Genomic DNA, 23,679 nt, shown 5'->3' on the forward strand with positions numbered 1-23,679 from the left:
CCATCTTCAGCTGGTGAAGACTGGGTTCATCAATTTCTAGGTGGAACATTACTGTTTCACATACACAGTTTCAAACTTGTACTTCCATGGTGTTCTGGATGAGTGCTTTGATGCCCCTTCTATAATTCTGGTGCCACAATAATTGCTGTTTTCACATGCTCATAGTTTTTACTCACAACTTTTGAAGCTGAAACATCAGTGTGGCCAAATCTCATGATTTCATCACGAGTCTTAGAATATATGTTGATTTTCTTAAAGCCCCAGGACCTGGAGTTATATGAATACACAAGAATCTCAGCTTTCATTTAAAACAACTAAGTTTGCATCCCTCCTGGTCACAGAGAAAAGCATGAAAATGTGACTTGAGCATATCCTAATGGCTCAACAAGGCAAATAAAATTTTATTTTTAATATAATCTCATTATTTGGGGATTTGACTTATGATTTTTGAATGCTAATACTATCTCATGCAGTGTATACTCAAAAAAGAGTCTTTCATGGAAAGACTGAACAAAATTCCTTCAATATTTTAAATTTCAGTATGAGGGGTGGGTGGGAGGAAGAGAGTTCCCCCCCCTCCCCCACTCTCTCTCTCTCTCTCTCTCACACACACACACACACACACACACACACACACACACACAGAAGTAGCGTTCATATATGCCATCTGCCGACGCCGATCCATTGAGAAAATCAATCCAAGTTTGTATGAAATGAAGCAGTATTTTAAAGTTTAGGACCATGTAAAGTCAGCACACTGCAGGCTTTTCATTTTTTGGGGGATCAATTTAAAGCTAAACTAGTTTAAAAATAAACCTGTCAAATTGCAGTCCCAAAAAATTAAAAATATTTCAGTTCTTAGCATGTGAAAATGGACTGTTGGAATGAAAAGGTTGAAAATGTCTAGGCTGGACATTTTTGTGCAGCCTGAACTATCTCATTAATATTTTTTTTTATTACAATAGTGCCTGGAGGCCCCAACTAGATCAGGAGTCTGTAGTCCGAACTATTGTACCAACATAGGTCTGATCATGCGAACACACACATTGTGTCTTATTGACGTCAGTGGGACGAGGCACACAAGGTAAGTGTTTACAGGATCAGGGCCAAATAGAAGACAGAGTACCTGCCTCAAGGGGCTTGCCATCTAGGTGTGAAATCCTGGTCCCTCTGAAATCAATAGGAATTTTGCCATTGACTTCAATAGCCAGGATTACATTCCTGGTGTTCCCAGGTGCTGGGCCTACATGCTCCTACTACATAAGCTTTGAGTTAATTATACGGTGCTCACCTGTACTGAACTCATCAATTTCCACAATTACTATATACTATTTTAAATTAACACTATCAAGGCTGGAAGGCCCAATATTTGACCTACCTTTCTTTCTTTTACATGCTTGTAAAACCCAAAGGCTCTAGTCACCGGAAATTACCCACCATCTTCCATGATACAGGCTGCAGATAAGATACTTGCTATGTAGTAAGCCAGAGAACAGGTTGCCTGCTATGTAGAACCCTCCAGAAAAAGAAAAACTCCCCTGCATTCCACAGAGTGGCAGAGATGCGCTAAGTAAGAAGAACTTGAGTAAATGAACTCCTTGCTTCCTGGCCACTGCTTCCTAACTCTGAAGATAGGTATACTGTCTCTTTAAAAGTGGTGGCTGGGGAGGGTTCTATATAGGAGTGCTAGAATGAAAGAGAGGGAGAAAAAGTAGCCTTAAGGCCAAGCCCCTGTGGTTCTTATTCTCATTTAGCTCTTTGCTCCGTGTTAGAAGAAGGCGATTATTTACCATTATCAAATGTGACATTGGCATCCTCAGTCTGTCTGTCTTTCTCTTCAGCCTGTGCGAGTTACGGCCCTAGTAAAGTACCAACAAAGTGCTGGATGTTTTACAGGCAAATATGAAGACCTCTCCGTCTAGCAATTCACATAAGTAGCCCCAGCAGGCTAAGAGGGAGAGAAGAAATAACTTTCCCACGCTACTCTCCAAGTGCTAAAGAGGAGCTCGTGCTCCCCATTGCAACGACACACCTCTTGTAAAAGCACCCCTAGACTGAAGTGAAAAGGACCATCTCCCCTGCCCATTACCATTGGTTGGGTGGAGTGGAGAGTGGCAGGGGACTTCAAACGAGCTAGCAGCCACCAAGATGGTCTTTAGTCCACATATTTCCCCATTAAAATTCCCTCCTGTCTGACATTCAATGAGGCCAACCCCCATACACACTGGCCTGTGTTATTACCATCAAACCTACTGCCATATATGGCAACTGGATCAGAGTCTTGTGAAAAAAAAGAGCGTTGGGCAGCTGCGTAATGTTGCTTTAGGCACTGGCATTGCACTGCTGCTACAAATGTGGAGGTACCCCCTCAGAACGGAAAGCTGCCTACACTGTCCTCTGGATGCGGATATTATTTTAGGCCGAAAAGCTCCCCTTGTAATCACGGATATGATTTTCTACAAACAGATGTTTTAATACCCGTTTTATGAAAACAAATGCAAAGAAAGGAGCTCAACCCATGAGCTAACAAATCACTGATTCCATGTGAAAGAAGGGGGAAATTATTAGGGAAGGAATATTATCTAGTGGTTAAAGCAGGTAACTGAGTATCAGAACTCCTGGGTTCTCTTCCCATACTTACTGCAGTCTGTATCTGTGACTTTTAGGAAAGTGCAATTCTGCCCTAGAAAGCGACTATGCAAGTACGACATGTGTGGTTCCATATTAATCGTTTCTCTGATTTTCATATCACATGTGCTCATTTTACACATAAACATTCTTTTTCTTACTGCCAGTCCCCCGAGCCCACTCTGGACTGTGGCAGTAAAGCTGTGTCCTTTCATATCAACAGCAATAGCAGAGATTCTGCAAGCCAGACTAAACTTTCAGGTACACCTCTGTCACTCATGTAGTCTTCACGTTATGCCTTCAACAACACTTACATAAGCCCACTGGCCTTTCATTGGTTTGCACTAGTGTAACTGAAAACATAATCTGAAGACAAGGGGGTTGTACAGTTAGATGAGGCTAGACAGAGCCCAGTCTGACAGACATGGATGGAGTGTGCAAATATGTTTGTAAAAAGCCTCTTTTCATATGCAAACTGAGCAAATGTGACATAGAAGTCTGTCAGGCACAACAAAAAGGGAACCACACAATGCCACTTTTAAGACACAACCACAATTTAACCCTTTTGTGTCTCAGTTTACCCACCTGCAAAATGGGAGGAAACAACCCCTCAAAGGGCTATTATAGGGTGTAATACATTAATGTTTGTGAAGTGCTTTAAGAACAAAAGGTAAGTAACCATTTTTTCTTCTTTGAGTGCTTGCTCATGTTGATTCCATTCTAGGTGATTCACAAGCAGTATCCACAGAGGTGGGCTTGGAGTTCACCGCTTGGCGGCTTGCAGTACCGCTCTACCGAAGCCAGCATCATCCAGGGCCTGCTGAGTAAGTGCATAGCGGGCCGTGAAGGTACACCTCTATCCCGATATAACGCGATCCGATATAACACGAATTCTGATATAATGCGGTAAAGCAATGCTCCGGGGGGGGGGGGGGGGGCTGCGCACTCCGGCGGATCAAAGCAAGTTCGATATAATGCGGTTTCACCTATAACGCGGTAAAATTTTTTGGCTCCTGAGGACAGCGTTATATCGAGGTAGAGGTGTATGGACAGACGACTAGATATCCTGGATAGGCACTTGAGCCAAAAAGGCTGCCGAAGAGGCCTGTGCCCTGGTAGAGTGGGCGGTGATGATGGTTGGGGGTGGCACCTGTGCTTCATCATAGCAAAAGCGAATGCAGGAAGATATTATCTGAGCAGAAACAGGGTGACCTTTCATTCTGTTGGCCACAGCGACGAATAATTGTGTTGACTTACAGAACGGCTTGGTACTGTCAATATAAAAGGCCAGTGCTTGTCTGACGTTGAGGGTATGCAGCCTGCACTCCTCTTCCGACTTATGCGGCTTCAGGAAGAAGACCAGTAAGTAAATATCTTGGCTTGAATGAAACTGAGAGACTACCTTGTGGAAGGAAGGCTGGGTGCGGTCTTAGTTGGACCTTGTCCTTGTAGAAAACCGTTTAAGGTTAAAAGACCTCCTGAATGAGGAGTTGCTCGTGAGAAGGGTCCCTGAAGAGGGATGGGAAGGAGGATGGAAGGTTGGTCGGCTACAAACTGCAGGGTATAGCCCAACGAGACTGTGTCGAGCACCCAGTGGTCCAAGGTGATATGGGACCAGGCTGACCGGAAGGGGCGGAGGCAGTTGAGGAAGACGGGGAGCGGATCCGTTGCAGTGACGGGGGCGTTGTCCTCGGGCGCACCCTCAAAACGACTGCTTTTGGCTGCCTTAGTCCCTGGAAGTACCAGGCTGGGCAGATGGGCGAGATGACAACTGGTGGCATTGCTTAAAAACCCGTCTTTGTTCTTCTTTTTGTAGGGGCTGGATCTAGGGGCACCCCAAGACCTTGATGACGGCGGAGGCGGTGGTGGACGGAATGGCTTTCTAGCCTGCTGAGTATGCAGGCCCAAGGAGCGGAGGGTGGCCCGGGAGTCTTTAAGGCCATGGAGCCTTGCATCAGTCAGCTCTGAGAGAAGCCCCGTTCCCTCGAAAGGGAGGTCCTGGAGGGTGGATTGTATCTCCTGGGACAACCCGGAGGTCTGTAACCAGGAGCTATGCCTCATGGCTACTGCAGAGGCGACCACCCTGGACGCCAAATCTGTGGCATCCCAGGCCATCTGGAGGGCACCCCTAGCTACTGCCTGGCCCTCTTCCACCACAGTGGTGAACTCCAGTGCCCGATCATGTGGGAGGCTCTCCCTGAACTTGCTGACTGAGTCCCACAGGTTGAAACTGTATCTGCCAAGTAGGGCCTGATAGTTTGAGACCCTAAATTGGAGGCTTGCTGTTGAATAAATCTTTCTGCTAAATAAGTCCAGCCTCTTGGCATCTTTATTTTTGGAGGTGCTACCCACCTGGCCTTTTCACTGACGGCAGGTATGACCAGGGCCCCCGGGGGAGGGTGTATATATAAATATTCAACCCCCTTTGTGGGGACATAATACTTCTTTTCCGCATTCTTGGATGTGGGCAGAATGGAAGATAGGATCTGCCACCCTGACATGGTGATCTTCAGGACCCCTGGATGAATGGGCAATGCCACCCGGGCTGGGGCAGAGGAGGGGATGACATTGAAGAGGTCATCAGGCTCCTCAGCTAGCTCCTCAACCTCCAAGTTCAGGTTGGCTGCCACCCTTTTAAGTAGGGCTTGGTGCTCCCTGAAGTCATCGGGGGGGGGGAGCGGAGGAGCTGCCGGTTTGCGAGGGCCCCGCCACCGCCTCGTCTGGGGACGACGAGGACGACTGCATCGCTGGAGGGAGGGGAGCGTCCCCGTGCTGCGTCAGGACTGTTCTTTGGCCACTGGGGCCTCCTGCGAAACCGCTGCTTCGGATTTGGCCCCTTCCTCCAACACTGGTGCCAGCTGCACCAGGGGTATGTTGTCCAAAGCCACCTGGGAGGAGTGGTGGGAGTACGGTGCAGGCATAAGAAGCACCCCCACGGGTTCCAGTATTGCCACTGGGCGGCCCATTGCCCTTGACCTTGCGGGCTCCCAGATAGGGGATGATTTGTCCTTTACAAAGGAAGAGCTGAACTGTCCAACCGACCCGGACCACTGCCCTTCCAGTGACCAGGGCGGGGCTGTGGAAGCCTGAGTCTGTCGACTGACTCTCGCCGGTGGTACTGGGAAGGCGAGGGCTGGTGCCTGCCTGTAGAACGGTATCAGGGTCCCGGTGACCGGTGCTGCGACCAGGAACGGTCTTGTGCTGGAGGGGACTGACACCTGGGAGATCTGCGAGGCGATGGTGACCTGCGCCTTGGCGATCTCTGGCGGGAGGACTGTTGGTACCAGGTGTATGGGGATCGGCATTGCGACTCCGGAGTTCCATGTCTCGCAGGTGGGGAAAGTGGTGTCTGAGATCTGGGCCTCCTGACCGTAGACCGAGGTTGCAGTGCCGGGGTCCTTGACTGTGGCAAGGGGAACAACGCCTGCAGTCTGGGGACCGAGGACGTTCCACTGCCTTTAGGGGCAGTCCCATAGCCGGTTTGGTCGTCTGAACTGGTGTCTTGGCGGGATCCACCGTGCGGCCAGGCGTCTGTGGTGCTAGTCACCCTAACTGTTCTTTGGCTGCCACGCCCGCTTCGGGCGCAGGTGTCCCTGAAATGGGCCGGGACCCCCTACCTCTCCCCAGAGTCAGGTCCTTGGCTGGGCTGGGGGTCCGACCACAGTGGTATCCCAGAGAGCCACCATTGCAGGCATGAGACCTAACACAGGTTCTTTGCCCGAAGTCCCCTTGCGCAATGACTGTGGCCCAGTTGATTTAGACCAATTCTTTGGTACCGGAGAGGGGGAAAGGTGCCTGGCAGATCCCGGTGCTGGCGGTGCACTGCGTGCCGATGCCGAAGTACCTGGCATGGAGTCCGAATACGAGGGCTCCGATGCTGGGTGCAGAGCAGCCTCCATGAGGAGGGCCCTCAATCGAATATCCTGTTCTTTTTGAGTTTGGGGATGAAAATTTTTGCAGATCAGGCACTTTTCTTTTCTATGGGGCTCCCCCAGGCACTTCAAACAACTCTCGTGAGGGTCACTGATCGGAACACGGCTTGGAGCCTGGGGAACGGGGCATGCCCCGCTTCGGGACAAAGTCCCAGCTGGGACTCTAACTACTAAACTACTACTGTGCACTTAACAGCTAACTAATCACTCGACTAAATAACAAAGGGGAACGATCTAAACAATGAAGAACTACTAATGTTCTTGCTAAGCAAGACCAGGCACACCAACCAACCGTCATGGGCGGTAAGAAGGAACTGAGAGGCGTAGGGCCGGTGGTTCCTGATAAACTGCTGCATGAGTGCGGCACTCCAGAGGGCGACACAGTCGGCCCTACAGATACCACTAAGGCAAAAGTCTCCGACAGTTGTGCATGTGGGCGCGCGCACACCTAGAATGGAATCAACATGAGCAAGCACTCGAAAAAGAACTCTACTTCCATCTAGGTACACCATCAACATTTTCCATTAGTGACCCAGCCCAACCCTGCTTAGCTTATGAAAGCTGATGGGATCACAGCAGTATAGTTGGAAACATTAAACTAAAGAAACTTTACCCAAACAATGCATAAAATTATAAAAAAATGACTATATTTTGATAAAATGGATTTTTTAGATGGTCTTTCACACACTGCTTGATGACCAAACATTAGAAAACACACTCTAGAAAGCAATACTACAATGGCTAGGGGATGGACTTCACGACTACTCCGTCTCTGTAATGGTCATGATTTTGGACCTTAAGGCCAAAGATATCTTAAGTATCTTTGGCATAAAATTGTTTTTTTGTTCAAAGACCAGTTTTCATATGAAGGGGTTGCTTGCAACACAGAACCCATTTACCTGAATGAATGAAGTCACTAAAGGAAGTATATTGCTGTAATACCATTTATTAGTATTTTTATTTCTTCATCCACTACCTCTTTGGGGCATGCTAAACAAGTGTAATTTCTCGCAGCCAATTGGATATATTGGAACAAATATTCAGAACATATCCGTAGCTGCACACATGCATGCATATTCTCAAACATCCATTGACAAAGCTCACTTTTGAGGCACAAAGAGTAACTATGCACATCTTTTCATGAGCATGTTTATAGGCGCAATTCAGTTTTACTGATGTAATCTCTATAGCAGCCTGGAATCTGTAATGGTTATGCTTGGTGCTCTGAAATTCTGACAGACTGGTGACATCAGTTATTCTTTCAACCAAGCATTCTTTAGCTGTTAAGCCTGAAACTGCCTATGTGGTTTGCTGTCTAGACTTTAGATTTCTCAGCTGTTTTCTGGTGTCATCTCTATAGAATTCTTTAAAATCGCCTATGTATGTACTAGAGTTCTATTTGTTCTACCATCAAATAATCATACTTGAACTGACATTTTTAAATCAGTTGCTTAAATAAAGTAATGTATATTGTCAAAATTACATCTTATAAAAGGATAAAGTCAATTTCTTCAAGGAAAATCACTTGACCAGTCCTCCTCTCCCTAGATACTGATCTTGGCCTGTTCAGGCTAAAGGAAAAAGTACTAGCTTGAGACTTAAATTTGGATCCTTGCATGAGAACAACTTGTGCTTGGCTTCTAAGCTGGCCCCACAGGTTCATATTTTTGAAGAAGATGGCATCCCTGTTTGATAGGTGGAAATGGAAGTGTTCTGATAGGAGGAAAATAAGGATCCAATCAGCCTTCTTGTCTAAACAGTACAATAATCTCAGAAGTTTGGGGAACTAAGTGTGCTGGGTATAGCCATGGCTGTATTTCCAAGGTGGGTGAAGCAATTCATGCATGGGAATATATAACTTAAATCTAGCCCAGGCAATGTCTGTTGTGCAGAACCATCAGCTGCTCTGCTGCACTTGCAAAGTGTGGGGCTGCTAACACTAAAACAATACCAACCTCAGATATCCCATAGCACTAACATGGCTGTGTAGATCTTCCCCGTTTCAGAGACTGCAAACCCATGCCATATCTTTAAGTAGTGTTGTATTAACTTATGAATGATTCATGTATGATTGTGTTCTACTTTATACAGCTCATGCATGAACTACAAACAGTACAGGGTCATTTGTAAACAACACCAGAGAAACGCCATCCTTTGGGGTGGCTTGAAAATACTGTTTCAGGCTTCCAGAGACCTAGGGCTGGTCTACACTAACCCCCCAATTCGAACTAAGATACGCAACTTCAGCTACGTGAATAACGTAGCTGAAGTCGACGTACCTTAGTTCGAACTTACCGCGGTCCAGACGCGGCAGGCAGGCTCCCCCGTCGACTCCGCGTACTCCTCTCGCCTAGCAGGAGTACCGGAGTCGACGGCGAGCACTTCTGGGTTCGATTTATCGCGTCCAGACAAGATGCGATAAATCGAACCCAGAAGTTCGATTGCTTGCCGCCGAACCAGCGGGTAAGTATAGACGTACCCCTAGAAACAAAGAGTGTGGGACATATAAAGGATCAGTATAAACAGGCTAGGGGTAGGGTTGCTAGGTGTCTGGTTTTCGACTGGAACACCTGGTTGAAAGGGGACCCTGGCGGCTCCAGTCAGCACTGCTGACCAGGCCATTAAAAGTCCAGTTGGCAGCACAGCGGGGCTGGCAGGCTCCCTGCCTGGTTCAGCGGGGCTCCCGGGAAGTGGCTGGCATGTACCTCCAGCTTGGGGGCGGCCACAGGGACTCCGCACGCTGCCACCACCCCAAGTGCCAGCTCTGCAGCTGGGAACCATAGCCAATGGGAGCTGCGGGGGCAGCGCCTGCGCGCAGAGCCTCCTGGCTACCCTTCCGCCTAGGAGCTGGAGAGACATGTCGCTGCTTCCTAGGAACCACCTGAGGTAAGTGCCACCTGGAGCTTGCACCCCTCATCCCCTCCTGAACCCCAATTCCTTGCCCCAGTCCTGAGCCCCATCCTGCACCCAAACTCCTTCCTGGAGCCCACACGCCTCACCTCCCGCACATCAACCCCCTGCCCCAGCCCTGAGCCTCCTCTTGTACCCCAAACCTCTCCATCCCCGGCACCACCCCAAAGCCCGTACCCCGAGCCCAGAGCCTGTATCCCCTCCCACACTCCAACCCCCTGCATTAGCCCGGAGCCCCCTCCCACACTCCAAACCCCTCGGCCGCTCCCCCCAGCCCGGAATCCCCTCCAGCACCCCAAACCTCTCATCCCCAACCCCAGCCCAGAGCCCGCATCCCCAGCCGGAGCCCTCACCCCCTCCCGCAGCCCAACCCCCTACCCCAGCCCGGTGAAAATGAGCAAGTGAGCGAGGGTGGGGGAGAGCGAGCAACAGAGGGAGGGGAGATGGAGTGAGTGGTGAGCAGGGCCTCGGGGAAGGAGCGGGGCAAGAGTGTTTGGTCATCGGCAATTATAAAGTAGGCAACCCTAATTGGGGGCCCACATTTTAACTGGGCAAATGGACAGGATATTCTGCCCAAGGAGAGGTCCCAGACTTGCTGAAGGATTGGACCTCTTTGGGCCCAAAGGAGTGATGCGTCATTTCTGCTATGTTTATCAGTAAGTGTGTGGGAACTTTTGTTGTTTTTATAGGTCTTCTCTGTAATGCTTTGTCCTTAAAATAAATGTACTCTGCTGAGAAAGAGCTGTGTGGTCACCTGAAACTGCTCAATATACCGGTCATAGCCCTTGGAAAGTAACCAATGCGTAAGTGCCGGCCGTTACGCAGACTGGCTTGCGGGGGATGTCACAGTGTATGGTAGGGGGCTGTGCAGCCTTAAAACCCCTGGTGAGGAGGGAGAGGGATGCCGGTGTCTGCCCAAGAGAGGTAATGGTTGTGAGCTTGAAACTTTAGGTGGGTGCCCCTGAGGGACCACAAAGGGAGAATACAGGTGCAGTTACCCTGAAACTGTGGCACTTCCCAGTGGCAGAGTCTATGACTCTGCCCTGTCTGACAATCAAATCTAGAAATCACATGCTGGGGACAGAGATCATGGGAGGCAGTGCCTCCCAGCTGATTGAAAGACAGAGGGAAATTGAGGGCCCCATCATCTGCCCGTTGAAGTCAATGATCTGTAGTGTGATGGAACTGAATAAACTACTGTCAATCTGTCTCCAAATGTTCTGCAGATTGCCTAGTCTTTCACTCTCAGCACAGATACAATTTTGCAAAGCTTTTTTTTTTTTTTTTTTTTTTAGTAGCAGGAATGTGCCTTGTATGTGGAAATAACTATCTCTGCCTGTGAAGACTGTTTTGTGTATAAATAAATACATTAAACATGTTTTATGAAAGAAAGCCTGATAAGCGCCAATGCATTCAGCATTGCAAAATCCAAGTTTAGAACAACACAGGAAATAACAGTGCATTTAGTATGATCTAATTACAATGAAATTCCTTTGAAAAAGAATGTGACAGACTAATGCCATTTCATTCTAATCAGTTGCCATATGCGCATGCGGGACAGATTCCAATCAGTGTTTATGAAATGAATTAACAGGACACTTATTCAGTGCTACTTTTTAAAAGTGCTGGTTTTATAAATAGCCTATAAGAGATCATTGTTACTTTCTATGAAAATCCAAATATCAAATCCTGAGATCAGAGTCTGCTCTAGACACAGGCAAGTTAGGCAGTTGCTAGGATGGCAGATTTCAGGACCTCCCCTGGTTCCTTCCAGGAGTGGTGGCAGGTGATGAGGCTGGCGGGGCTGCCAGTTGGGGCTCCTAGGGGCAGGAAGCGGACCCCAGTCGGGCTGCTGAGGAAATGCTCTCATCCCTAGCCACTCCCCACCCCTAGTGCAGGTACGATTGTGGCTGCAGATGCAACTCAGGCACTGAGTGGCTCTGAACTACTCCTGGCAGCACTGCCCAAAGCAGTGACCTGCCTGGCTCCACGTCAGCACCCAGCCCACATCTGCTGCTCAGCGCCCAACCTCTGCAGACCCTGGTGCCTGGGCAGCTCTCAGCACCTGCCCTGGCTGCTAATCTGGACTCACACTGCGATGGCCCTGTACTACAAGCCTGACTGTGAAGAGCTCATCTAGAATGGTATGAGTGGCCTGGGGCTTGCTGGGGACCAGGCAGGGGTGCAGGCTTGGGGGTGAGAAGTGCAGGGGGGCCTTGGTTGAGCTGTGTGGCTCTTGGAAAAGAACTGAAGTGTGGGTCAGGAGTCCCTGGCCCTGGGAGGGATGGAGGAGGCTGGGGAAGGGTTACAGGAGGCGGATGGGGAGTGGGTCACTGGCCCAGGGGGTGAAGGACATGAGGGAAGACTTGTGGGGGGAAGATAGGGAGAAGGTCCATGGCTCCTGGGGGGTGGATCCCTGCCACAAACTTCTAAGCAATTAGGAGGAAGGTGGCACACTGAAATTTTGCGTAGGGCGGCCTCTGCCTGAGATATTAAAGAGCAGAACAAAGGCTAATCTGGTGGATAGAGAATTACAGATTAATTTTCCATTCAGCAAGTCATCATGCAGTCATGCCTCTGAAACTGCTCTTCACTTCTTCTCTTTCCATAGGAAGCCCACATGCCATCAGGAAATTCTTATGTGTTTAATCAAACCGTGTTTAGAAACATACAATTTATTCTTAAGAAAATAAGTACCATATATGGTTACATCAGAGCAAAGCATAGAGAATGTTGGGTGGATTCTTATGTATTCAGACTTCTAGATGCTCTTAAATTGCTGGATTAAAAGTTTTTTTAAAAAGCCACTATAGCTTAAATTTCCCACACTACCTCACTGACCTTCACATCTGAGAACAGCAAAGTCCAACATAAATACTAGTAATCTGGTTAGGATCTGAAACTGCAGTACTTGCACTGGGGACTTCCACATTACTAGACGCTGAACAGAACAGAGTGAAAAATGGCAAAATCCTGTTTCTCAGAAGTCTGCATTTCCAGGACAAACTGCAACACCTGACACACGGCTAGAACAGGACTTGAAAACTGGACTAAACCTTCTAGACAGACTGAAACATACCTGCACTTCTGCATGCACAAAACACATGCGCCCTGCAATTGACAGTACTACTACAGCTGTGCCTGAGTAATGGACTTACAGTAATATATTGCCAATTATCTTTTTCTTTAATACATTTTAAAGTGCTACTTCTTACTGTGTCTCTCGATTTGTTATATATTCTTTCCCCTCCTGCTTTCATCCCTCTTTTTCTCTTTCCTATCATAGTTCAGGATTAATCTTTTTCCTGCAGTGTCATCTGCTCCCCTTCCATTTCCCTCCTCCCCTTATGTACCTTCCTCATTCTTTTGCTACATCGTGCTCTCTAATTCCTCCGCCACTTTTTTCCTCTCCCCCCTCCTCTTCACACAGACATCTGCACCCATCTACAGAGCTGACAGGTGTTCTGTATCTCATGGGACACACTCATTTGGCAACACTGTCACACCTACCCATGCCTGTAGGCAGGAGTTGCAGTTGTGCCTTCTGACCTCTATGTCACCTGCTGAGCAGGCAGGCTTCACTCTCACTGTTCCCCCTGCTGGATCCCAGCTGAAGGAAGGAGCGTTGGCACCAGCAACACAAGGTGAGAGGCCCAGCTGGCATCAAGCTCTCTTATTTTGTCCCTACAACTGCCCACATCCAGCTCCACCAGGCTTCTCACGAGCAAACATCTCCACACCCATCAGAAGACACACCCTAAATTCCCCAGCAGCAGCAATCACCCCCAGCAACCAATCAGCCAACACCAATTCCCCCCCTGCATCTTCCCCCAGCGACCAGCCAGTCCCAGCAGCCCCATCAATCAAAAACCCCTCCAGGCACCTCCATACTGCTTTCAGCTCTGTCGCCCACCCAGCTGCCCCTAAGATAGCCACCAGCTGCCCTCAGTCACCCCCACTTTCTACTGTCAAGATTTTGGCCAACTCCTGGGCCTACCCCTACCACTGTTTAGGGAGAACATGTATATCATAAACTGAAGTTTATGGATATTTGCAAATTAGCTCATGAACTAATTTGCATAAAATGCCACATGGAGCTGTGCAAAGCATAGCAGCTACGCATCTTCATACCTATCCATATTCACAGCCACTCTCACATAAGCTCATCCATTTACCTCCACAACCACACCTGCTACTCATAGGCTCCCCAGCTTCCCTCTCCCCTCCTATAACTGCTCCATAGCTCTCCCCTCCCCTTCTCTTAAAGGTGTAGTGGTTCAGGGCTACACTATTCCCTTGCTATATCAGAAAGGAGCAAGCAGTACCTGGGTCTTTCTGCTCAACAGCCCCCTCTGCCTACTCCAAGTTTCAACTTGCCCCAGTCAAGAGGGATTTTACAAGCCCTGCGCTAGGTTTGGTAGAAAACATTTTCACTTATGGGCACAAAGAATTTCTTCCATAAACCAGGATGTTAAGAAGATAAGTGAACAATGTGTACTAATCTCTGCAATTCCCATCCACAACATACATGGCACCCATATGATTCGGCATATGAACTCAGTGCAATTACTCACACGCATAGTTACTCAGGCACATAAGCTCTCTCAGGATCAAGGGCCCAAGAACGTAAATATGGCCGAGTGGACACAGAAATTTACTGGTATGAATTTGGAGTAGCTGCTTCACTCATGAATGGCAAAACCATGAATTCTTGTAAGTTATGCAGGTCACGCCAAAGGAATACCAATAAAATCTTTACCCAATCTAGATCATCATCTATTTTGCATTACACACAATTTACAGAAACCACTCCCCCCATTTTTTGTGTGTGTTCTAGAAAGCTAACACACGCTTTACTGGTATTGTTTCCCTCTCTTTTCTGCCTTGGTTACAATTTATTATTTTTGAAACACCAATGGTAATGCTAGGCCCTGTGGAGCCAACTGCCTTTGAAGCAAGAGTTCCCACTGGACAGGCTTAAGAGGGAGCATATATGATGATGCAAAGCATGGTATTCATTTGAAAGAAGGTGAGGATTGGCTTTTTATTGGCATAAAACAACCATTTCTGGTTTTGATTCATCACAAGATAACAGGGTTGTTGCAGTTTCAGGAGTAAATATTATACTATCATTTTGGGGAGAAATTCTACATTTGAAGAGAAGCAAACATTTTCATAACAGATTTGTTAGTTTTTTAAACAGGGAGAAGGGGGTGGCTGTTTGAAAGCAAATCACTAGTTACTTGTTAATTCTAAAAAAAAAAAAAAAACCAAACCTAAAACCTACTGTCTTTTGCTTGTATTTTTTTTAATCAATACCAAAACTAATTTCAGTATTTTGAAGTTACCGGGGAAAACATCCTTCTCACGTCTCAATATTTAGCATCATGTGGCATTTTAATAAATACTGATTTGTTTCAGAGACTTTAGTGGCACAAAGCAGATCTTATGACTTGCTCTCCACGGATTCAAAATCTGGTTTCTCATAAAATTGTACACTTGAAAGGGGCTGCCTGATATTTCACGTGACCAGAGGAATTCAGTAAACACAGCCATTCCTATTCAGGAAGAAGTGTCATCATACAAGGCTAAAAGTGAAAGGATGTTGTCAGTGGCAGGCGAAAGAGCTCAAGAGCTGGATATATGGGGCCATTCTTCTGAATAAGAAAAATACACCCAACTACCTAAAACATTAATTTAAAAAACAGTCACGTTTTCATATCTCACCTTTTAATATCAATTGATACTGAGTAACGAACTCAATGTTTTATTACCAGAAATGTTTTTAGATATGTAACTGGTCAGAAACCATCCAGTACCTTCAACCACTGTTCCGCCTGCTCTTTGCTCTGTACTGCTAGAACCAGTGCATCTGTTCCTTGGTGAGTGATTTTCAGCTCATGCTTCTTCTTTTTACTGTCTTTGGGAATGTATGTGATACTGCAGTCATTCAACAGCAGTTCCATCTGAGCTTGCTGATCCTTGGAACTTTTATAACACTAAATAAAAATGAAGTATGTTATTAGGTTAAAACTTAATTTCATGCACTTTTGGTGAAAGCCCTTATTGTATAGCATTACTTCACTGCTTTAGCTTTTCTCACTCATCCCCTTACCACATACCGAAGTTAATCAATGCTAACTTGGCATCCATTTCTATCACCCCCTTTCCTACAGTGAAATGGCTGCCAGACTGACATTACTGGAGGCTGTTTAATCATAGAATAGGTACAGCCTGGGGAATACCATCGCAGGCTTCTTTTACCTACCAATAAGCCTCAACCCTGAACTGGATAAGAGAGTCGGGGGGTAGTTCAGTCTCCATGTTGGTTTACTCTTTGCCCTCTCTGCTAAGACTGATATGAACTTTTCTCCCCCTCAACTGTGACAAACGTTAGTGAACCCCCTTCAGATGCTGGGTCATCGACGAACCTGGCCCAGATTTGAAGCTGTGACCTAAAGGTGAAAGGCTTCACACAGCGTGACTCATCTGATGGCTCATCTAGTGCCCATTCTGAGCTTCCATCCTTCAGTTCTTTCAATCTTTCAGTGCAGTTCAGTTTTATTTAGATGTCATACACAGAATTAATAGATTTAAAACAAAAACAAGTCACGATCATAGCGTTGTGTGCCTGTATTTCCATGTCCAGTTACCTTAACTACATGTGCAAATTGGCCTTTTTACCCCATCTACATTTTCATGTGCATGTACAATAGCTATTTGGATATTAAAAAAGACCGATCTGCATATGCAGTAAGGATAACCGAACACAAAGGTAGACTAACAAATGCACATGCATTTTTATACATGGATCTGAGACCCCTTATTTTAAAGTCTTGCCTTACCCACTTCATGTGCTAAGATTCAGGAACATATAGCAATTGTTAACAGGATATTACAAACACTACAATCAAGGCTGAGAAGGGAATCATTTAAAACCAATCTTTGTAACTGCTCACAATTTTCTAATTGTTTTCCTTTCAGACTAAAATGTCTTTGGCCTGGTCTCAGCTGAGTGGTAAATAATTTTTTGAGGAAATTTGTTTTATAAAAAAAATCATGCTTAAGTTATATGAGCATGAAAAGCCACCATCATCTTTTAGCAGTTTAAGAAGCATTTCTGTGGCACATCTTAATATATATTTCTAGATTTTATTTTTCAGAGTATATATAAGAAGTTTACTAAAAACACACATTTACATAACAAATAGCGCCAGATGAGGCTGTATAGAAAGCAATTATTGGCCAAATTATTTATATTGAATGTCTGGTTCTGATCTAAAATATCACATTTTGGTCTCATTTGAATGCTGCATTTATAATATAGGGAATAACTAATCCCTAAACACATATATATTTGTATTACTTTCTGCATAACTCATAGGTTAAGTCTTCTAGGTCTTTCTTCCAATAGTAAACTAATCTTGTTTAAATTGCTCATTCAACTCCTGTTATGATTTTTATTATCTTAATCCTCATTACAGTATTACTGGAAGAAAAAACCCTGGGGGGAAAAATAACAATTTCTTAGACCACACAAGTGGTTAAAGGAACATGTGGTTAAAGGAAAAAAAGAGTACCACCAGGATTTTAAATAAATAAACAAACTTAATTGTAGAAGAAATATAATGTGCCTTTTTAATTTCTCTTTCTCTCTCTCTCTCTATTTTGATTTTAAGCTTCTATCCTTCATTCCAAAAGTCTGATTCCGATCTTGTGTATGTTGGCATAAATCTGGACTAACAACAGTGAATCCAATTGATTTACACCAATATAAGGCTGAATGAAATCAGAGTCAAACTTTTTTTGACAATTAAAATATATACAATGCAAAAATAATATCCTTAAAACATAAATTGAACTGCCCATTTAATAACAATTTCCCACCATATTTACAGCAACCTCTTCTCTTACCATCTATGTCCCAAAATCTGTCCATTCCCCCTTCAGCCAAAGTAGAAGATGAACTTTGCAGCATACTCAGAACATTGACAAATCTGGGCCATGAGGACCAACGAGGCAAAATGAGTTGCTAAATTGAGGGTCCCCCCTTTGTGGAATATCCCTTTCCAGCTGCTACCAAATTTTTAAGTTGGGATACAGCCATCATAAGCTCATCTGCTAATTGCAACTTTGTTGGCGCCACACAGCAAGAGAGTAAACAGACCACACGTGATTTAGGGTGTAGAAATGAAACCCTCTCATAAGCAGAGCCGTCCGTAGGGTATGGTGAATTGGGGCAACCGCCTTGGGCCCTGCGCTTGGTGAGGAGGTGGGCGGGAAGGTGAGGTGGGGGGGGCGAGGAGTGCCTCCCGCCCACTGGCGGGCCCTGCCGATCAGCGCCTCCCCCTCTCTCCCAGTGCCTACCGCCGATCAGCTGTTTCATCTGTAGGCGCTGTGGAGGGAGGAGCGAGGATGCAGCACACTCAGGAGAGGGGGTGGAACTGGGCAGGGAAGAGGTAGGGGAGGAGGTGGGGCACTGGGGGAAGTGGTGGAGTGGGAGCAGGGCCTACCAGAGCCAGGGGGAGCACTCCTGGCAGACAGAAACTCGGCGCCTATGTCCCGGGCCACGCACCCCCCTAGGGTCGGCCCTACTCATAAGATAATCCTTTTTTCACTAAACAGAAACAAGTCTTGCAGCAGGAAGTTTACTGAGTCATGGACCTGCAACTGGTGACCACTATATGAAAGAAACATAATAGAGTTCTAGAGAATGAACACACAGAGACATTTAAATCACTTCCATCTTTCCTTTCTATGATGCAGCTGTGAGTTATGTGAATATTGCATCTGTAATTACAGCAGAACAGATGGCGAAGGTTTAGTTTTAAGTATATACATTACAATAACATATGCTGCCAAGGGACTTGTTTCTCTCTAAGGGTCTGATCCAACAGCTCTTATATAGGGAAAACTCTCACAGAATCTAGTGGGATTTTTGCCTCCATAAGGGTTGGATTTACAAGGTTTCAGGGATGAAATATATTAGACAGAAATAGGCTTCAGGCTATGTTCTCTGCATCAGAGAATTTTCTAGGGTATAGGTTTCACTCTGACAGGTTCCATGTTCTAAGTGGCTTTAAAAAAAGCAATCAATCGATCGATATGGGGCCCCTGGTCTTGGGTTCTTGTTCATGACGACGCTCTCTGACAGCAATACTAAACTTGATTGCTATTTACAATATATTTAGCATAAGCCACTTTCCTTTAAAAATAATCACATCTTTAAATGACAAACAAAATCTAGCCAAAGGAAATAAAATACTAATTACCAGTAGTTTGTTTTCTTTGATAACACACAGTAGTTTGGTCCATTGTCCAAATCGCTTCTTTCTCAAGAGGAAGGCACAGATTTTGGCATCCTTTACGAGGTCCATAGAAGCCTCCTCAGAAGGCCATTGATGTCTCATTTTTTTTCCTTTTCCATCTTCCTCCTCTTCATCATAAGATTCGTAAGAGCTGCTCATAGCATCTGAGTCATAATCTTTAAGGAAAGTATAAAAGTGCCCAGTTAAAACTATCAACCATGAAATACACCTATAAAACTGAACAACTGTAATGGGATCTATTTTAAGTACTACCTTTTATTCTAAAGACAAACCAAAAACAATATATTTTTCAATCTTCAGTAATATCAATACATTAAGTTTATTGAGTATGAGATGCTATAAAAATGAGAAGTGCATCATCATTAGATTTAACTATAGAGCCATAATTATACCCCAGGAATTTTAACTAAAACTGTAACTTGGGAATTAATGCTTAGCATTTAGACACTGCTTATTTTGAAAGTGCTACTTGCAATTTCATTTTTCCCCTTTTTGCAGCTTTTCTAGAGGAAGCGATTATAATCTTTCCCCATTCCTTAATGCAATACTAAACTCTTGGTGACAATGTCTGCATGGAAAGAAATAAATGTAAATATTCAGGACATAGCGTGTAGGGAAATAAACATGGAGTATGACAGAGCTCACAAGGAATCAAGTATTTCTGTATGTTCAAGTAATTTACACCGTATACAGTAGAAAAATACACGTCTGTACAAAATGTCATAAAATTATAACAGCAACAAGTTACAAACCATGAGACAATTAATGTTAACATAGACGGTGCTGTTGATTGCATCAGTGCCTCTGCTAATGTTGAAAGCATTCTGAAGAAACTCTCTCCTTATGTTCCTTAGTCCACATGCTTTGGGCCTAATGGCAAGACTCTTTTTGATTTAAGTGGGCTTCGTATCACCCCCTTTGTTATTAAGAGCTAGGGGTTAGTTCTCTACTACTGTGAAACTTTGTTATCCTTATCACAGAAATCTGTGCCCCTTACTAAATGAGGACCTTTCTGTCAGCTGGTATGCCTAGAAGCTCCAGAAGGCACAATCCTTCCTAAGCTGTGGAATGATAGGGCTCAGCACTAAGCCAATGCAAGGCAACGGCTAAGAGCTACAAATGAATCCAAAGTTAAGAAACACTACAAGGTTTTTATTGTTTTAAAAAAAATAATAAATGAAATAAAAGGGAAGGGTGGGAAAGGTTAGGGAGTATCTATTATTTAATTTAAACTGGCAAACTGGAAAATGGTTTTATATTAAAGACTGTTCATTTTCCCATAATCATGTAAAATAATATGTGAGATCTCCATCTCTTCTAATTACCTCCCTGAAAACCAGGACAAAAGAGCCTAAACAAAAACACCCTTCTGGAGGGGTTATTCAGGAAGCTCTATGAAAGTTTACACTACTAAATTAGAAAATGCCTAGGAGGTTATTGATCAAACTCAGACATACAAAAGAACACCCACATGTTACCTGCAGAGACAGAAGAGTTAAAGTGGTGAAATTACTAAACATGAAAATGCAGAATTCAGTAGTTAAATCAGCATTTTCAGGGAGGCCTGCCTATCCCCTTGCCCTAGAGTTATATCCAGAACCCTGGCCCATCCCTCTGTCAACAATCCTCCTTGAAAGGCAGCTCCATTCTTCCTGACTGCTCTATTCTCTGCCACCAGACTCCCTCTGAATCTGAAAACTCCCAGAGGGGTGGCCAGCAGTGGTGGAGAGCAGAAAAGGCAAAAAAACCATTATAGCATTTAAATAAAGTGAGAAGACGGGACCCCATTCCTGATGGTGTTGTCACGGAGCATGGGGGAGACCAGGCCCTGCACCCCCGGCTTCCTGCGATTCACCATGACTCTCAGCCAGCCAGTTGAACAGAAGGTTTATTTAGACGACAGGAACACAGTCCAAAACAGGTCTTGCCGGTACCGACAACAGCCCCCTCCCCCTTTAGTTAGGACCATCTGGGGGCCCCAGGGAGGCCACAGCCCCGTCGGGAAGCCCAAGCCCCATCGGGTCACCACTCTCCATCTTCCAGCCAGCTCCAAACCTGAACACTCCCTTCAGCCCCCTCCTTTCTGGCCTTTTCCGGCTCCTCCCCCAGCCTTTGTGTCCTTTGTCCAGTTTCCCGGGCAGAGGTGTTACCTGGCCTCCAACCCCCCTCCTGGGTTCTCATGTTACATGATCAGGTATGCTCCCTTCCCCAATGCAGGCAGCTCCAGCAAAACTCCCCTGCAACCTTCCTAGGTCAATATTCCCCACTCAGCATTCAAATACCACATCAAGAACATTCCCACTTCGTCACAGGCGTGCATCAATTTGATCATTTCTATCTCCAAAATGAACTGACAAGGCTCTTTGTTAAAGATCAGATCCAAATAAGAGAGCATATAGAAGCTACACACTTCCAATATTGCTTTCATTAGGCCACATTTAAGACTCTTCTGCTGTATTACGGACACACCTTGAAGAAGTAGAGTGTTATGTGAACAGAACAACAACTACTTCTTATCAGATGAGAGCCTAGCATAATACCTTTCCTGCATTTTTAGTGTATCTGACGCTGAGGAGGCAAAAGGCAATATTGTATCTGTCTTCGCTGTATTTTAACAAATCATTTCCATTTTATGGGATGTTTTAACTTTCTCATATTCCACGAAAGAATGTTCCATCTACCAAATACCACTGTTATCAGTCATCTCCTTACTGTATTATGAAGAATTGGTTTCTTTTTACCTCAAGCCCCAAGCAAGTATCTTGTTTCCTTCACTGCTTTTCAGCAAGGTCATTTGCTTAACCACTGCACTTCTCTTCACAACACCCACATACTTTCATCAAGGTTATTAATACCCCAATTATAGAGGTGCCGGTGGGGACTCCAAATTTAAAGGTTCAGTTTTGCATTTCAAGTATCCACACACACAGACACACGCCACCATCATGCACTCTGCATCCAACAATTTAAAAAGTCTTGATTTGGAATGTATATATATACACATTATTAACAAAATAGAATTATAGACCAAGTCATATTTTATTAGACATCTTATTTTGGCACATCTGTTTTGGCACAGAGTTCTCCCTTTGGGAGTTAAAGCACAGGCTGGGTCATTTATCCCTGCATAAAATACTTATTCACCTGGCTCCCTACTACCCCAACTGCTGTTGCCATCATGGTACAAACAAGGGCAATTATCAATACTGAGTAACCATATAATCTTAGCACTGTAAACCCTTGTCCTTCCTCACCACACCTCCTCTCTACTTCCTTATGCACTTTCTCCACGCCATTCATGATTTTATAGACTTCTACCATAAACCTGCAGATTTAAGCTTTCCTTAAAAAAAAAAAAAAAAGTTTCTAGTCCTTGCTGTTGCAAAGAGAACCTTCCAAGTGTGACCTGAATGTGAAAGACGCAGTACCACTGCAGCAATTCAGAAACCTGATGGCAACAACAGGGAAACTGACAAACAAGTTGTGAGTTCAACTGCTTGCCAAGGCAATGAGCTACAGCAGAGGTGTACATTGGTGATCTTCATGGGAAAGATTTTTTTTAAAAGTTAGGGGAAGGGGGAGTAGTGAGACCTTACCCCACCCCCTCTGCAGAAGACAGGACACTGTGGGAGGACAGGGTAGTCGAGAATGGCAACTCAACACTCAGACTACATTAAGGTTGATGGGTATCAAGGAAAAGAGAGATTGCTCCTTTTCCCCAGCAACACAGGGTGAAGGGAAGGGGTTCAAGCCTATCCACACTCACTAACCAGAGATTAATGTCTCTATAACCTACAGGGAATTGACCTTCCGCTAGACCTCAACATTTCATACTAGCGGAACACACACAATGATCAAGATTATTTTTAAAAGGTGTTTAAAGTTAGGCTCCTATATCCTCATTTAGGTTCCTAAACGAAGTGGTCTGACTTTCAAAAGTGCAGAGCATCCAGTAGCTCCCACTAACTTTTGAGTCCAGGCTCTATGCAGTAGAGGGCAATGGCATACATTTGAGGCAGTACATTCTAATATGTACTGTATAGGCAGAATTCAATTTTTTAAATATATTATCTGTTGAAATTATATCAATGTTTATTTCAAAGCAATTTTTTCAATTTTTATTGATTTTAAATTTTCATGGTTGTGGGAAATTATGGGAGGTTCAGACAACAGGGGAGTTAGACACTAATTTAATTATAGTGGACCCTGGGATTCAAAAAATTAATGCTTTATAACTGTCAAAACACAAATTGTCAACATAACATGTCAAAATATACAAATTAAATATCCTTAAATCAAACTTTAATAAGTTCGCAAGTAGCATTTTTCTTACTTGACTAGCTGTAAATTTTGATTGTTATCAATGGAAATATTTTGGGGGGTTGTGTATGAACGTGAAATCAACGTTCACCGACATTTACCAGTAAAAACCTAATCCTTCCAAGCCTAGTTTTATATATATATATATATATATATATATATATATACACACACACACACACACACACACACTTTTTGGCAGAGCTTGATGGTTATTCTAGTTTCTGTTGTATGAATTACATACTTTTCTGTGTACAAAAATAATACAAATTGTTAAGGAAAATAATACCCTAATACATTTTCACATTATTCCCAATAAGGTATTCAAAGGATTAACCTGAAGCTAATTTAAACCAGGTCACTCTGGAGCAGTATTTTTCAATAAATGGAGATGGAAAAGAGAGTCATCATCAGTTGAGGCACACTTCGACTTGTTCTTATCTGCAGATAAATATTTATTTACAGACCACAGATAGGGAAATCACCATCATTTTGTTTTCATGAACTATACTCCTGTGGATTTTTCACCTTTTTATAGGAACATGGAAGATGTGAGCCTC

The 23,679-nt window shown here is 44.7% G+C and overlaps 1 protein-coding gene across 2 annotated transcripts in view; it reads right to left on the minus strand.

The window, feature by feature from the left end:
• Positions 1-23,679, minus strand: part of AFAP1 (actin filament associated protein 1) — a 118,535-nt gene that overhangs the window by 42,539 nt on the left and 52,317 nt on the right. For both annotated transcript variants that reach the window (XM_065404910.1, XM_065404911.1), the window contains 2 exons: positions 18,743-18,954; positions 15,290-15,469 (listed from right to left, as the gene is read on the minus strand). In XM_065404910.1, coding sequence (XP_065260982.1) covers positions 15,290-15,469; positions 18,743-18,954 — 392 coding nt within the window. The remainder of the gene's footprint in view (positions 1-15,289; positions 15,470-18,742; positions 18,955-23,679) is intronic.

The sequence above is a fragment of the Emys orbicularis genome, chromosome 5, assembly GCF_028017835.1.
Source record: "Emys orbicularis isolate rEmyOrb1 chromosome 5, rEmyOrb1.hap1, whole genome shotgun sequence".
Taxonomy (NCBI): domain Eukaryota; kingdom Metazoa; phylum Chordata; order Testudines; family Emydidae; genus Emys; species Emys orbicularis.